Below are 16,300 nucleotides of genomic sequence, written 5' to 3'. Positions count from 1 at the left end.
CTTCCTACACAACCCAATCACAAAATTCATGCTTTGGTAATGTCCTGATTAAATTATTGCATTTTTAGGGTAGGGTTTCCCTTGAAGATTATATAGATCAGTGGTTCCCAACCTCTGGGACTCCAGGCATTTTGGACTTCAATTCCCAGAAATACCAAACAGCTTATCAGATTTTAGGAACTGTGAAAGCTGAAGTCCAAAACACTTGGAGGCCCAAAGGTTGGGAACCATTGATATAAATGAACATGCATTGAATGCCTTTCATTTTAGTACCAAGTGAGGACTAACCATTATATTTAAGAGATATATTAATAAATGTATGAAAATAGCATGGATACAAACAATATTCATAACTTTTGTTAGGAAAAATTGTTTGTATCTGTTATGTTCACAAAAAGGCTACAATTGCCAAATAACAATAGGCTTCAAGTCTCAAACCCAGGATTAAATCCCACTGAATTCAGTGGGATTTATTCCTTGGATGACAAGGTCTTAACAATGGTCTTAACAATACTAGACAAAAACAGAAACAATGCTACGGTACAGAATAAAATACTACACAGGAAAGGTCTGAGGTTACACAGAACTCTTTAAAAGGCAATAAAGTTAGTTGCAGACCGCAGCTTGGAATGCACATGAGAGAAAATTAGAATTGCTTTTTTTGAAATATGTAATTTGCCAAACCACTTAAGGGAATAGAATAAACTATGAGGAAAGAAGTCTAACAAATCAAGATTGTGAAGCTGCATGGTTCTAGTTTATTTTAAGCCTCTCCAGAAGTATGCCAATGAAGCTGTCTGGTTTCAAATGTAACCCTTTAGCATGTATGGAACAAATAATTAAACAAGACAAAATTTTGTAGTGAAATACAATAAACATAGATACCAAGCAAGAAGTGCAAATAAGTAGCAACATTCTTCTTATTAATATTCATTTCATCTGACTAGTAGCTTCATTCAGAGCGGGCCAATGATGAAGAGATTTTAAAAGTTAGAGGCAGAGAATTTTGGCTCAAGTAATACTTGAGTTAGATAGTCTTAAAATGGAGTGGGGGTGGGGAGAGAATAAGAGGAAACTAAAATATATTCAGGCAGTAAGTCAAAGCCGCTAGTAGGTATCCAGATGTGCTACTCCATAATCAGGCAATTAATAAAAGAAAGGAATGGAAGCCAACATCTCTCTAGAAACATTTCAACGTTATGATAAAAGCTGTTGCTTTCTAAGATGGCATACTGCCATTTTGTACATCTTTGACTTTGAACATAAGAAAAACCCCTCCCTCTTTTTAAAAAGAAAGCTTCTCTTTTACTCATCAGTTTTTTTAAATATAAAAAGGTAGAACTACTCACAACAATCATTTATGAAACAGAAAAACCATTAAATCATTTCCCTTTAAATGCTTTCATGCCACTTTTTTGGATGGTATACAAGTAAGAAGCTGTGAGGCTGCACTCTCAATAGTATTGTATTATTTTGAAATTCATTATTTTAATGAATACACTCATTTATTTATGACATCTCCCTTCTTTAACCTAAAGAATTCATCTCTTATCTTGTGGGTGGAGAGGGGTTTTTTTTTTGTGCCAGGAGCAACTTGAGAAACTGATGTGAGAGAATTGGCCGTCTGCAAAGACATTTCCCAGGGGGTGCCTGGATGTTTTGATGTTTTACCATCCTTGAGGGAGGCTTCTCTCATGTCCACGCATGGGAAGCTGGAACTGACAAAGGAAGTGCATCTGGGCTCTCATCGGATTTGAACCTCCAACCTGTCGGTCTTCAGTCCTGCCGGCACAAGAGTTTGATCCATTGCCCCACCAGGGATCCGGTGGAGAGATGATTTTGTGACTTTTACACAGAATAAGCCCTATATTACAAATAGGTTTCAAAAACTGTGTGAACCTTGAAGCCTTTCTTTGAGCAGTAATTTTTTTTTTACTAAAATCACAGATTGCTTCCTCTGAAAACAAAATTAGTGAAAAATTATATCCTTATAATCTACTCATGTGAGTAGCCTCTCAAAATATAACATGACTGGACTTCAATGCTGTAAGTCATTAATTTCCCTCTAAATTATAATTATAATTTAATTGTTATCAAAGCTAAGAATTAATGGAGTGATAGAACTACACTCATGCAGAAAAAAAGGTTTTAATGAAGAGGGGCAACTCTGTCAAGTCTAAGAACCAATCTTCTGCCACAGAGAATCTCCAGAGCCTTGTGGATTGCCAAAATTAATCCCTGGAAGAAGCCAATTGTCCACACAGTTTGTTACATGTTACTATGTTTATCTTATTGTGTTGCTGCTGCTAATTAGAAATGGATCAGAGTTTATGCTAGAATGCTAAAGAGTGATGAGATTCTCTGAGCATTAGTAATAATAGTTACACTGCATTAGCAAATGTGGTGCTCATAGCAATAATTAGATGTATTCCTATATTTCTGTGTATGAAGCATCTGCTTTGCTTTTCTATCCCTTCCTCATGAATAAACTAGTTTAAACACAAGTATAGAGTTTAGAAATGGACGCAGTATAGACTTTGATTTCCGAATCCTTCTTCATCAAGAAACTAAGATGACAGATGTTAACAAATGAACAGAACTAAGACCATGTTCACAGATTATGCTTTCCTGAAATAAATCGGGGACCAACGATCTGGATAAGTGGTTGATTTTACTACCTGAATCGGTTGCTGTGATGAGCATAACATATTGTTCTTTTCTCTCTCGATCCAAGCTCTGCACAAGGTGGAGCTCTCCACTGGGTGAGAGTGTAAAGGCTCCATCTTCATTTCCACCAATAAGAAGATAAGTCAATTTGCTATTTAGGCCTTGATCATCATCCCGTGCTATAACCTACAGAAGCAATGAAGCATAACAGAACTATAAATACATAAATGCTACTTTCTCTAATGTCCATACAGCTATCTTTCATCTATGTAAAACGCTTGATAGAGCAAATAATAAATACCTTGTATCTAAGCTGATTAAAACAATAAAAAGTCCAGTAGATCTTAAACACACTGTTTAAAAAATGCCAATTATTTTTTTCTGCCAACTATTAAAGCCTACCCAGATGTTTCCTTAATTTGGGAAATAAAGGCTAAATGCACTCACATGAAAAGATGCAATAGAACTTTAATAAATACAACAATATCTGTCTCTACAGCGGAAAGGATATGAGTGAAAAGTAAAGATCAAAATGAAAAGAATGTCATAAGAAAGAGGGAACAGATTTGTTTTCTGCTGCCCTGGAGACTAGGACTCAGAAGAATGGGTTCAAATTACAAGAAAGGAGATGCCGAACATTAGGAGGAACTTTCCAACTTTAAGAACAGCAGTGGAACTCTCTACCTCAGAGTGTGAAGGAAACTCTTTTTTTTTTTTGTTGAGGCTTTTAAACACATGCTGGATGGCCATCTGTTGGGGGTACCGTTTTTGTGCTTTTCCTGTATGGCAGGGGGTTGGACTGGATGGCCCATGTGGTTTCTTCCAATTCTATGATTCTTTGATTCTATGAAAGCCTTTCTAGTCTATGTATAAGGCCAGTTGGAGGGCATAAAATATCAGCAATTTTTCTCTTTCTTAGTAAGAAATTGGGGAACCAAATCATGAACTATAGTAACATTTTAGGCACTATACAAGCACAAAACACCAGCATGTCTTTCAACAGAAGCAACAATAACAAAATCATTTTCTGGTGATTTTTGAATATCTGGCATGAAAAATTGTGTAATGTTTGCACAAAATCCATTTCTGAGTAAAATATGAACTTGTAAATAAATCAGAACCACTATAAAATGCTCACCAAAAAGTTCTGAAGTATTAAAAATAATTCAAATCTTATTTAGGAAAACATTAACAATGTTTCCTTCTCATATGCATGAAAGAAATAGGAATATTATAAAGACATGCAAGTAAAAATAACTCATAAAATTAAAACATCATTTAACATGTATATAACTTGCAACATATATGCATAGTCAACATAAAACTGCTTACTCTTTAGTGTGGTCTCAAAACTACTAACCTGAAGAATGATCTTAGGTAATTTTTCCAAATTTTCTGGGACATTTACGGAATATGGAGATAATTCAAATGTAGGTATATAGTCATTAACATCTATCAGAATAATGTCGACTGTAGTGGTATCAATTCGTGGGCTACTTCCCCGATCAGCTGACTGAACTTTTAAAGAATATGAAGGTTTCTTCTCTCGATCCAAAGGTTTAGCTACAGTTATTACACCTGTGACAGAGTCAATCCGAAACTCATTATTCATATTTCCACTGATGATGGCATAGCGAACTTGCCCATTGGAACCCTCATCTCCATCTGCTGCAAACACCTGGACCACATCTGTCCCTGTGAGAATATTTTCTGCAATCTCAATTTTATATAATTTTTGAGTAAAGACAGGGTTATTGTCATTGATGTCAAGGACTACCACAACAACATTAGTAGATGAAGAAAGAGATGGTTGACCTTTATCTGTAGCAATTATAGTCAAAGTATAATTAGAAACTGTTTCTCTGTCAAGTTCTCCAGTAAGCCTTACTTCACCATCAATGGTACCAATACTGAACTTCTCCCCTGAAGGATTTAAAAGATTATACTCAATGTAACTGTTTGGACCACTGTCTGGGTCAGTGGCTTGAGCTTTGAATACAATAGTATCAACAGGTGTATTCTCTGGAATGTAAGTCAACTTAGGAGAGATAAAACTTGGAGGGTTATCGTTCACATCAAGCAGAATAATAGAGACTTGTGTTGTACTTGTGAATCGTGAGGTTGGAAGAGAAGCCATATCATTAACTTGAACAATGAGGCTGTAGAAAGATTGGCTTTCACGGTCTAGTAGTTGCCTGATGCTTAGAATCCCATTTTTGTCAATATTAAATTGGCCCAAGCTATCTCCAGAAGTAATACTGTAGGACAATTGTGAGTTCGAACCTGGAAAAGAAACAAAAATGAGAGTGTTGGCTATCTGATCCTTTTGAATATACAATATATAGTTATCTTAAATAGAAAAGGACCCAGTTTAAACATTATTACCTGTGTGGGGAACATATGGAGGAGAAATTGCTCTTTTATCCTTATATACAATGCCCCCTCCCCAACATAAGCATGTTCATTGATGAAATAGAATTTTATTTGTATACAAATGTAAGAGGACATTTTTTCCAGACATGGTAACGTAAGAATGATCTTTTTCCCCTTGTTACTTATTAGTGGCCTTATTTCCCGGAGGAACATAATTACATAGAGAAACCATATTTCCTATTTCAGTTGTTCTCAAGTTTTAATTTTCCAGATGTTTTGCAACTCAACAGAAACCAACCAGCCTGGCCAATAAAGATTCCTAGAATTAAAATCCAAGATGACCCGAAGACTAAGGTTAAGAACTACTGAACTACTGTAGTTGATTTTTCAGCTCAAGTTTATACTAAAGAACTCTTTGGAAAAGACTAGGAGCACTATCCAGTATGAGATACTAAAAAAAAAAAATACCACAGCTTATAATTAGAAATTGCTGTAGAAGAACTGCAATTGTGATAAAGACAGTGCTAAGAAAAAATAATCAAACCTATTCAAAGCAGTCATGTTGGCAATGCATGCAGCAAAATATAATGAAATTTACAATCGACAAAACAGAAATATGTTTACTGCCAACCAAAATGCACAAAATGCATGATGTATTTTATAGAATTAAAGATGTTCAATAGGAGTAAGACTAACATACTAAATGGATTCTAATTAGGTTGTAGCTTTCTACAAATTATATTTTTCATTCTAAATCTATTTCTATTCCCACAGGAAGATGGTTTTATAGAAAAATAGTGACTTGCAAAAACCATATTGATTTGTCTATCTGTGTAATTGTTTCTTAGTAGTCTTGTTGTTATTGTGTGGGTAGTGGTGACAATTAATAACAACAACATCTCTTGCACCTGCCCAAAGAAACAGCTGAACATGAGATATTGGACAAGGCCACAACTTGTTTACTGGTTACAATGCCACAGAGTTGGCAGCCCTGCATGGGTCCTGGATCGGAAATTGGATAGCCTGCTGCTGACCAATGCCAAGTATCTGATGGGGGCATAGTGAACGTACCTGTCCAATTCCACCCTGGGATGCCAGTACCTCTGCACCCGCTAGATGCCAACAAACCACTCTCCCTCACAATGAAAGATGGGGGAGGCACACAAACGGAATCTAGGGTCTGTGCCACATATCACAAAGCCCCCCCCCCCCGCCTATGGAAAGAAGGTTGCACTTGGCTAGCTCACTAGGCACCCCTGACTTTAAGAAGTGCCCAGTCAAAGATGATGCCAGGGTGGATCCTGCCTCCTGACTGGCTGGTTGGTAGCACACTAAACCAAGCAGTGCACAGGGGCTCTTGGGAAGAGTGAGCCCTTATGAAGAAGGCTCTGCCACAAAGTCCCTGCCTGGTAAGTCTTGCTTAATGGCACCTGAGACCATGAGAAACATATCTGACTCTTTTGGCAACATGGTCAAAGAAGCAGCCCACAAATCTAATATAAAACAGTCATGTATATAGAAATAAGGACTGCACATGCTGATTTCAGTAGGATTTAACCAGGTTAAAACTGTAACAGCATTGTAGAAAAATCTGGTTAGAAACTCTGGTACTGGGAAAATATATGGTGACAGTTAAAAAAACCCAGAACCCATTCTTTTTGTATTATTCATTGTAAAGTCAAACCAATGTCTCTTATTTTCTCATGTCCCCGCATTAATGGCTGAGACTTAACAGAACTGAATAAATAATGTGGAAATGTTATCTCTCTAATTGATCACAAAGGCTGAGGTTAGCATTTAATGGATTTTATTTTTTTATCTCATCCTTCCTAAACATTCTATTTTTTCACTTTGTAGAACATGATATTAGGCACTGATATAATAACATGTATTATTCTTTGACCTAAGTCTCCTCAGTAGCAGTCTGAGATTATTAGGGGATAAATTAAGACCTCTAAAATGCATGGCACTAATCACCATATATTTCAAGGAAACAAAAATAGTTTCTACCTTACTTACAATGTGCATGTACACACACGTGCACAATGGATGTACTATTTACTTTATGTGTAGCATGATTCCCTGGTTCATACAAAGCTATGCTGTGGTACAATACAAATATACATTGAAACCACAAATTGAATATGAATATCAATTGGCATTTCTTTACAAGCAACATTTGTACTTATTTGAACAGAGTAAAACAACAACAGATTGCAAGGAAGAAAATTAATATCACTCGTATAACACATATAGCAGTAAAGGTTTTTGGTACTGATTGAATGATTCCCATGATTGAAATATTACAAGTGAAGGATATAATTCATTCAAAAAGCATAGACGGGGGAAAAGGAGAGGGTGGAATTGTATGTCAAGGACAAATTCACTTGTGTAGAAATTTACACAAGTGATCAGACTGGACCAATTAAGAACATTTGGGTAACGATAAATGGAGAAAGAAATGGAACAACATTGTGGCAGGCATTTTCTATAGCCACCAAACGAAGATGACATGGTGGATGATGCTTTTGAGAAACAAATCTCACAAATCTTCAAGATGCAAGAACAAATAATTATAGGACAGTTCATTATCCTGATTATCTCCTGACCTCTAAGCATAAGATTTCCAACAAATTTCAGATGACCTGGGAGATAAGATTATTTTTTCAAATGGAGAAGAAAAGAACAAGGTGGTGACAAATTCTGACCTTTCTCACAACCAACAGGAAGAAGTTAGCCACTGGAATCAAAGCATGTGATGCTAGAATTCATGACTGGAATGGGGGGGGGGGGGAGAGTATAGTAAATACAAACTTTGGATTTCAGGAGAGGTCTTCAACCTCAGGCATATACTTGTTAGAATACTGGCAAGACATGCTAAAGGGTAAGATTTCATGATAAATTAGTTGCTAAAAACACAATCATAAATATCTCAATGGAAAAAGAAAAAAATGAAAAACATCTAAAAAACACCAATGTGGCTGCATAGCAAACTTGAGAAGGAAGTGAGAAGAAAAATGATAATGTATAAAGAATTGAAGTAAAAATTACCAAGGATCTTGGCAAGGAATCTAGATTGTATATTAAGATTGATAAGGTGTTAGTTAAGAATCACCTAGTTAACCTAAAAGGTTGAAGTCAGCAAAATCAGATTAACTTTATCCCAAAGCATTGAAGGAACTTTATGTTGTGCTTGCGGAACCACTTGTTATCATTTTTGATGATATTGGAGAATACATGAGGACTGGAAATGAGAAACATTGTCCCTTTCTTCAAAAAAGTCAAAAAAGATGATACAGGAAGCTACAGACTAGCCAGCTTGACCTCAATGCCAGGAAAATATTAGAATGAATCATACATGAGTCTGCCTACAACTATATTGATGGCAATGGAATGACCAACAGAAACCAACATGAGTTTTTACAAGAGCAAATCATGCCAAATTAATCTTATACTATCTATCTATCCATCTATCTATCTATCAAGTTAGAGTGGGTTTAGAGGAAGGCAATGAGAATGAGAATAGAAGATATGGAGAACAAAACAAACAAAACATATGGTGGAAAACTGAAGGAGTGAGGGATCCAAACTGAGCTTGAAGGGAAGAGACCAAGGAACTTCATGATTGCACTCTTTAAATATCTCAAAAACCATCACAGAATGGAGAAGGTAGGATTGTTCTCTGCTGCCTCAGAGGCTGGGATCAGGTCTAGTGGTTTGAAGTTAGATGAAAGTAGATTTTGATTGAACATTTGAAGAAACCTCTTGACAGTAAGTATGGAACTAATTGTTTATAAAGGTGGTGGTATCCCCTCTCCTGGAATTCTGAAGAGTCTAGAAATCCTAGACTTCCTGGATGTTTTAAAAGGAGTTTAGAGTTCAGGATGTGTGGTTGTCAAACTGTGGTACCCCAGATGTTTTGGCCTTCAACTCCCAGAAATCCTAACAGCTGGTAAGGAACCCACAGGTTGAGAACCACTGTTTCAGATGGAGTAAAGAGTGTATTCATTGCCCATGAAGCCTCTTTCAGTTTTGTGATTCTATGACTAATTGGCTGAGATAATATAATAGCTTAATTGCAGCGGGACTGTAGTGCAGCTGGCTGGGAGTCAGCTGCATTAAGATCACTACTGACCGAAAGGTCATGAGTCCGAAGCCAGCCCGGGTCAGAGTAAGCTTCCGACCAATTTGTGTAGCTTGCTGTCGACCTTTGCAACGTGAAAGACCGTTGCATCTGTCAAGTAGGAAATTTAGATACTACATATGCGGGGAGGCTAATTTTACTAATTTACAACACCATAATAATCTCCAGCAAGCATGCAAAGAATGAGGAAGTACTTCATCAGTATCACAAATGAACAGTGAAGCAACAGCTCCCCTGGTGGTCAGAATATCCTCATCAAAAAGCTGGAATGTTAAATAGCCTCTGTGTGTCTGTCTATATATGTTGTGTGTCTATGCCGTTGAATGTCTACCATGTATATGTACACTGTAATCTGCCCTGAGTCCCCTGCGGGGTGAGAAGGGCGGAATATAAATACTGTAAAAATAAATAAAATATTCACTATCTCAGGTAATGTAAAAAGGTTTGAAATTCCAATTTGACTGAGACTGAACACAGGAAACAGAGAAATAGGATGAGAATTTTGAAGATAAATCTGACATGTAAAATCCAAGATAAGACATTACTTTCCATCCATGTATTTGAAAATCATGTTTTCATGTTGCTGTTATTTTTGTAGGAAGCATACAAGGACATCGGTTCTTGGTCATATACAGTGCCTTCATATGAATATTGAACAGCTGCAAGTTTATAAAATGCTTTTTGTGTGAAATCTGAGTTTTTAATTATACTATGCAATTAAATTTTACAGTTAAGGTATGCCCTTAGGAATGTATCTTATTTGGTCAAGATATAGTAAATTCTCTTTGATGTTCATTTGTTTCTATAGTGTGTGAGTATGTGTGTGTATGTGTGTATATATATCTATAATCCTGAACTAAAGCTATTGTTTCCAAAGGGTGTGTAAAACAGAAAAGTGACAATGGATATTAAACAGCTGAACTCTCCTATCTTGATCATTGTTTATCCTGGGAAAAAACAGGAAATCAACCAGAATGCTGGTATTCTCTTGCTTCTAGGTTCATAATTGAAACATAGATCCAGATAATGCCTCAGAAACAACAGTTTTCAAAGCAGAGACGAATTATTTGGGTGCTATTCAATGAGACATGCAAAAGATAAACCCATGCTTTTGATCATAACACAGGAAACCATGTTGACCTCAGTGCTGACAAACACTGAATTAATGGAATTGTGTCATAGTTCTTACATTTTATAATTTAACATCAAAATTTGTCAATAAAACTGTATAGAAGATATAACATTTTACACTCTATATTCCAAAATACTGCTGGCAGCATAAGTTACATAATTGCCACTTTGAATATCACCCATGAGAGAAAAGCGAGATAAAAATCAATGTATCAATCAATATTCATCATCACCAACATCATCATCATCATCTTGGGTTGCATAAATGTATGTACATGTACATTTGTATGTACATATATATGTATGTACATATACATGTTCTGTGTAAATAGATATTCAGTATTTCCTTGTCAACAATCACTCACCATACAACCAATTTCTTTAATATCGGGATTAGAAGGAAGACGTGATATTTTCAAATCAACAGGGAAATTAGGTGTAGGTTGCCTAAATTGGACTGTGCCTGAATGCTCCCTCTCTCCTATTTATGAGTTGATTATAAGGATGTTGAAGAGAAAAAAGGAGAAAGGGAAGATTGCTGGTGGAATATTACACTCTACTGCCTCTGCCCCCCTCCTCCAATATAGGATTTTTAACATGAACCTGTAGCATGATCTTGTGTGCACTCTCTCTGTATTATTTTAAAAACCCAATTTTAATATTATCAACTTTTTTCATGAATCATGTCTCTTTGGAATATAAAGGATTGCATCCAGAGGTCCGGTGAACTTTGCTCATGGGAAACTGACCAAGTTGGGGATTTTTTTTTAGATCCCTCTTTTCAATTACCACCTTGTATGTATGCTGGAAAGTGGTCGAGATCATTTCATGATAATGACTGTGGGTTAACGTTCTTTATGTGTTACTAAACATATAAATATATACAGGTGTACCCGTTAACAAAGCACATGTGTTCCTGGGCATTATTTCTTTAAAAACATTGTCAGAGTCTCTGTTAACTGAGGCATGCCTATATGTATAAAATATACATATTTTAAAAATGTAAAGTACATACCATCATCTGCATCAGTAACATTGAAAAGAAAGATAGTCGATCCTGGAGGCAAGTTTTCCATCAAAGATGTGCTGTAAGAATCCATGCTGAATACTGGTGCATTATCATTTACATCTAATATGTTGATATAAACTCGGACAGTGGTGGACTGTCTGCCTCCATCTTCTGCACGAATTGTAAGGATGTAATATTGCTGCAACTCATAGTCCAGCATGCAAGTTAAGTTAAAAACACCAGTTACTGGATTTAGGAAGAATGTTCCATCTCCATCATCTTCACTAACAGAATATGTGATTTCTCCATTTACACCAGAATCTTCATCAGTAGCTAAGATGGCTGCAACTAAAGAACCTAGAGAGTAAATGGTGAAAAATTAAACACAACATGAATAATCAAATGCAGTAGTTTCGGAAACAGAAGTCATATAGAAATCAGTATTTCAAACTAGTGAGGTAGATCATTGTCTATTTTATTATTGCATAAAAGAATGAAAAATTTCAATAGTTTTCTTCCTGTGAGTGAAATTTACCCATTTTTCTACATTTTGGGACATGTTCATGGAAAAACCTGCCCAAAAAGCACTGTTTACTGCACACCTCAATTTACCCTGTAGGTTTTTTTTACAAGAAGTTTCAAAATACATTTTTGGAAGAAGCTGAGAAATTAATCTGAGATCTTTTGTATGCAAAGCAAATGTTCTACTCCATGTTTATTGGTAAAACAACAATATACAACTGGCCATAAATACTATTGAAAAAGTCAAAAAACTATGAAGAAGAGGTAGAACAGAACATACATGTATACCAAAATCTAACTAAGCATATTTTTTGATAAAAGTTCTTCCTTTCAGTGTAAATATTTTTTGAGGGATAACTATATTTTCAAAAAAGCTTATATACTTGTTTGTACATAGACCTTTTACAGTGCAAGTCTGTGATTGTAACATCTGCAAATGTCAAAACAGCTATAATATGTAATGAATATTTTTTTAAAAAACTCAGCAACTTTGCTTGCTGGGTTCAAAATTTTCTTTTTATAGTTGAAACAAAGATTTTAGAGAATGCAGTCACCACACAGGGATTTTCACTCAGTCTTCATTAAGGTTTTTTTTCCTGTAAGTCAAAGAAGTCAGGGTAGCACAATGCATATGATAGTCCCTTCTGAAGTTCAGGGAAGAGGGATATAGGGTGTTTTCACACAGCACAATTATAGCACTATATTGCACTTTAAATTCCATAACAACGTCTTATGTAATCCTTGGGTTCATAGTGCAATGAAACAACTGAGTTCTTTAGCTGAGAATTCTAAAATTCTTACTAACCATCCTTAAATTGAATATACCCCCTATAATGTACCTCATGTTTAGTTAGCTTAACAAAATTTTGAGCAGGGAATATAATACACAAGTCAAGACACTGGTCTGATTAGCAGTGCTGCTTAAATGACATAAAAATGCTGTGTGCTGTAGGCTAAAATCTAATAGTCTAACAGTAATGTGCTAAAATCCAACACTCACAATTGTGGTTTCTATTTCTCCTCCACAGTCCTCTCCAACACTCATTGAATCCTGCTCTTGAGGATCTTCTAGTATGTGCGTGTGGGGAGGGGGACGGGAATGAGACACTGTAACTTTAATTTGTTATAGCTCTTAAGTAGAAAACTTCCATCAAGTGGGACAAAGATACATCCTACTTTCCAATTTTCAGTAGCACTCATCCCTTCCAAACACAGCTATTGCTTCTCATGTGTAGGTGCATGGGAGAAGTTCCAGAGAGATGCCCAGCTTTATTCTTGTCATTCAGTTCTGTTACCCAACTTGGAAGAAGAGATGTTGCATATATTCTGCTTTCACCTGCTGATCTTGTTTTCATGAGTGTTATGCCATATACTGAATACAGGATAATATTGTTGAAGAAGCTAGTGTTAACTACACACTATGTAAGTGTGTTTAAGACTCTTATTTACCTGGAGTAGTATCTTCTGGGATGTCAAAAGAATACCATAACTTGGAGAATTTGGGAATATGATCATTAACATCACTAACAGTTATGTTTATTCTCATATCTGAAGACTGTAAGCCATCATCAGCACGGACCAGCAGAGAATATTTGGAGCGGCGTTCTCGGTCCAAACGCTTGGTGGCTATCAATTCTCCTGATTCTGGATCAATATGAAAGCTGCCATCTGCACCACTGATGATAGTGTATGTTACCAGAGCATTTGCCCCCTACACAAGGATAATAACAAAGACAGTGATAGTAAACCATTTTCATCCTTCCAAACAATTTTAATCAAAATGAAACCGTTGATTTGGAATACAAATTTATGGAAAGCACCACTTTTACTTTTATACTACAAGAATTCATATCAGTTAGATCAGGCATGGGCAAACTTCAGCCCTCTATGTGTCTTGGAGTTCAACTCCCACAATTCCTAATAGCCGCAGGCCTCTTCCTTTTTCCCACAGCCATTTAAAGAAAGGGCCTGAGGCCTTTAGAAATTGTGGGAGTTGAAGTCCAAAACAACTGGAGGGCTGAAGTTTGTCCATACCTGAGTGAGATAATACTAAGATCTGAAAGTATTCAACAGGCAGGGAAAATCTACATTGTTAAAGGAACAGGTTCCTGCATCAAAGACTTTGGGGGAAGTATACAATTTAGTTCTTTATCAGTAATTGTTTTTACAACTAGTATACCCAGCAATTAAAATGGTATTGAATTTAGGTATAATTGTTAAACAAAGGGATCAAGTATTGCTTCTCTTTTGTTTCTCCTAGTAGCTGTTGGACGAGTGACAGGTGCAACCTGAATTTATCCTAGTACCCAGCAGAGTCTAATTTAAATATTTCAGTCTCTTCCTTTCTACCTCAAAATGAAAACTAATACAGATTACACTGAAGAAATCCAATGTTTGTCTATTTAGAGAGTAGACCTAATAAAATGAATGGGTCTCAAATGTGACTAATAAGTCTCACTCATGTCCAGTTTACCTTGAATATCTTACTTCCTGATTGTTTGTGAGTGTTTTTATGCATATATACAAGTAAGGCACTCTAAACATGTTTTAGAGAATGGGTGTTAACCTAGTCTTGTCGTTTTATATTAGTACAGATTTCAGGTAGTTGCTCTATGAGTAAATTACCACACTTGTCCTACCAACATTAGATTAACTGAAATCAATGGGATATTTCACTGTGTCTACTCTAAAGGGGACTTACATTGGGTTTAATCTCCTGTATATCAGGCATTTGTGACAACTGACTAAAGCTCCTTCCTGTCATATGTGCATTCTTAGACACTGATCTATATTTTTGGCAGATGGACATAAGGCTGAAACCATGACCAAAAGAAGTAGTAGTAAAAATGAGAATAGGTAGGAATTCTCCTTAGTGTATCCCCATAAGACACATTACTACAACATTTCATGGATCCTAATTTTCTTCTCTTCCACTGTTCTCCACTAAGGAAAAATTGAATGCCCAGTTTAAATTTAAGCCTAACATTATAATAATAATAATAATAATAATAATAATAATAAACACCAACTTTATTTTTATACCCCGCCAACCATCTTCCCAAGGGGACTCGGGGCAGCTTACAAGGGACAAGCCCAAAAATTACAAATAGAACACACAATTAAAAATATCAGATAAAATATAAATTTTGTTAAGAAAATTGGGTAACACCATTGTTCAAATAAGTAATAATCTTCTACCTCATCAGCATCCATGGCTGTCAGCTGCATTATTTTAGACCCATCTCCTATATTCTCTTCAACAGTCAAATCAAGCATATCTGTGGGAAACACTGGTGGGTTGTCATTGACATCTTGAAGAGTTATTTCCACCTATGGAAGAAAAATGGGGAAAGGTCATTATTTGTTTATTACATAAAAGCACTGCACATTACTAAACATTAAATAATGAAAATGGAGCTCATACTGATGCTCAGGAACCTTTCCCAAACAAAGCCCATAAACAAGACTGTGTCTGTAAAAATTCAATGCTGCTATGAAATCCTTGGACAAAAGCTTCTAAAATAAGTAAAGCTAATTTGACTTGTTGATAGTAACTGATTTTAAATGGTCCCCGTCGAGTTTACATTGGACATGGTCCACTGATTGAATGTCAATGTAATCCCCCAAAGTTGGTCCCTGGAGGATAGCTGCCAAGATCTGGGGCACAATATCATTGAACCATTAAATGCTGTCTGACATAAAGATGAGGTGGTGTAAAATTCTCCCTGAAATGTTTACAGATTGGCATGTCTGGCAGTTAAGAAAGAGTGCAACTTTTAGCATCAGAATGGGTTTTGAGAGCCCCTTTTGTGTGAAAGAGTTTGACAAACTTTAAAGGTAGATATTAGAAGCATGTTGATTTTGATACTATTTGCATCTTTCCCTCTTTGTTCACATTTAAATCCAAACACATTTAATTTTTCACAAGTTCTGTTTATGGACTCAACAGATATTCATGGCAGCATCTGAAATATCTGACAAAACAATTTATTCCTGCCGTGTAAGGAAGATGGCTCTCCCCCCCCCCCCCCCCCGATCTCCTGACACTGTATTTAAATGGACCAGGGTTTACATTTCCATACTTAGGTAGCTACAAAATAATAATAATAATTGTCCAATAGAAAGATGGATAACAGCTGGTTTATATCTATACTGAAAACATGAGTTTCCCAGAGTGCTCCAACAAATACATGGTTATCAAAATGTGAAGACCACCAAGGAGATAATGGTATAGTAGTTGAGACAGAGCTGCATTGAACAAACATAGAGACCATATTATTTAGTGAAACTAAAAAGGAGACAGAAAAGGGGACAAAGATAAACAGATTAACAGACAGAATTTTACTTAGTACCTCCATCATCCTATACATGAAAATTTTCTCCGTCCTGTCTAAAATACAAGACTGAAAAAGATTCTTCAACAAATATGTGTATTTTCTATTACTTGGGGCATA

General features: G+C 36.0%; 1 protein-coding gene across 1 annotated transcript in view; it reads right to left on the bottom strand.

Moving 5' to 3' along the window:
• The window catches only part of FAT4 (FAT atypical cadherin 4), a 150,205-nt gene that overhangs the window by 54,044 nt on the left and 79,861 nt on the right, over positions 1–16,300 (bottom strand). Inside the window, exons 2-6 of the mRNA XM_060778958.2 lie at positions 15,045–15,176; positions 13,296–13,557; positions 11,331–11,681; positions 4,028–4,950; positions 2,679–2,853 (exon numbers count right to left, since the gene is read on the bottom strand). Coding sequence (XP_060634941.2) covers positions 2,679–2,853; positions 4,028–4,950; positions 11,331–11,681; positions 13,296–13,557; positions 15,045–15,176 — 1,843 coding nt within the window. The remainder of the gene's footprint in view (positions 1–2,678; positions 2,854–4,027; positions 4,951–11,330; positions 11,682–13,295; positions 13,558–15,044; positions 15,177–16,300) is intronic.

Source organism: Anolis sagrei, chromosome 5 (assembly GCF_037176765.1).
Source record: "Anolis sagrei isolate rAnoSag1 chromosome 5, rAnoSag1.mat, whole genome shotgun sequence".
Lineage (NCBI taxonomy): Eukaryota > Metazoa > Chordata > Lepidosauria > Squamata > Dactyloidae > Anolis > Anolis sagrei.
The sequence above is the reverse complement of the archived record's forward strand: the minus strand, read 5'-3'. Positions and strand labels throughout refer to the sequence as shown.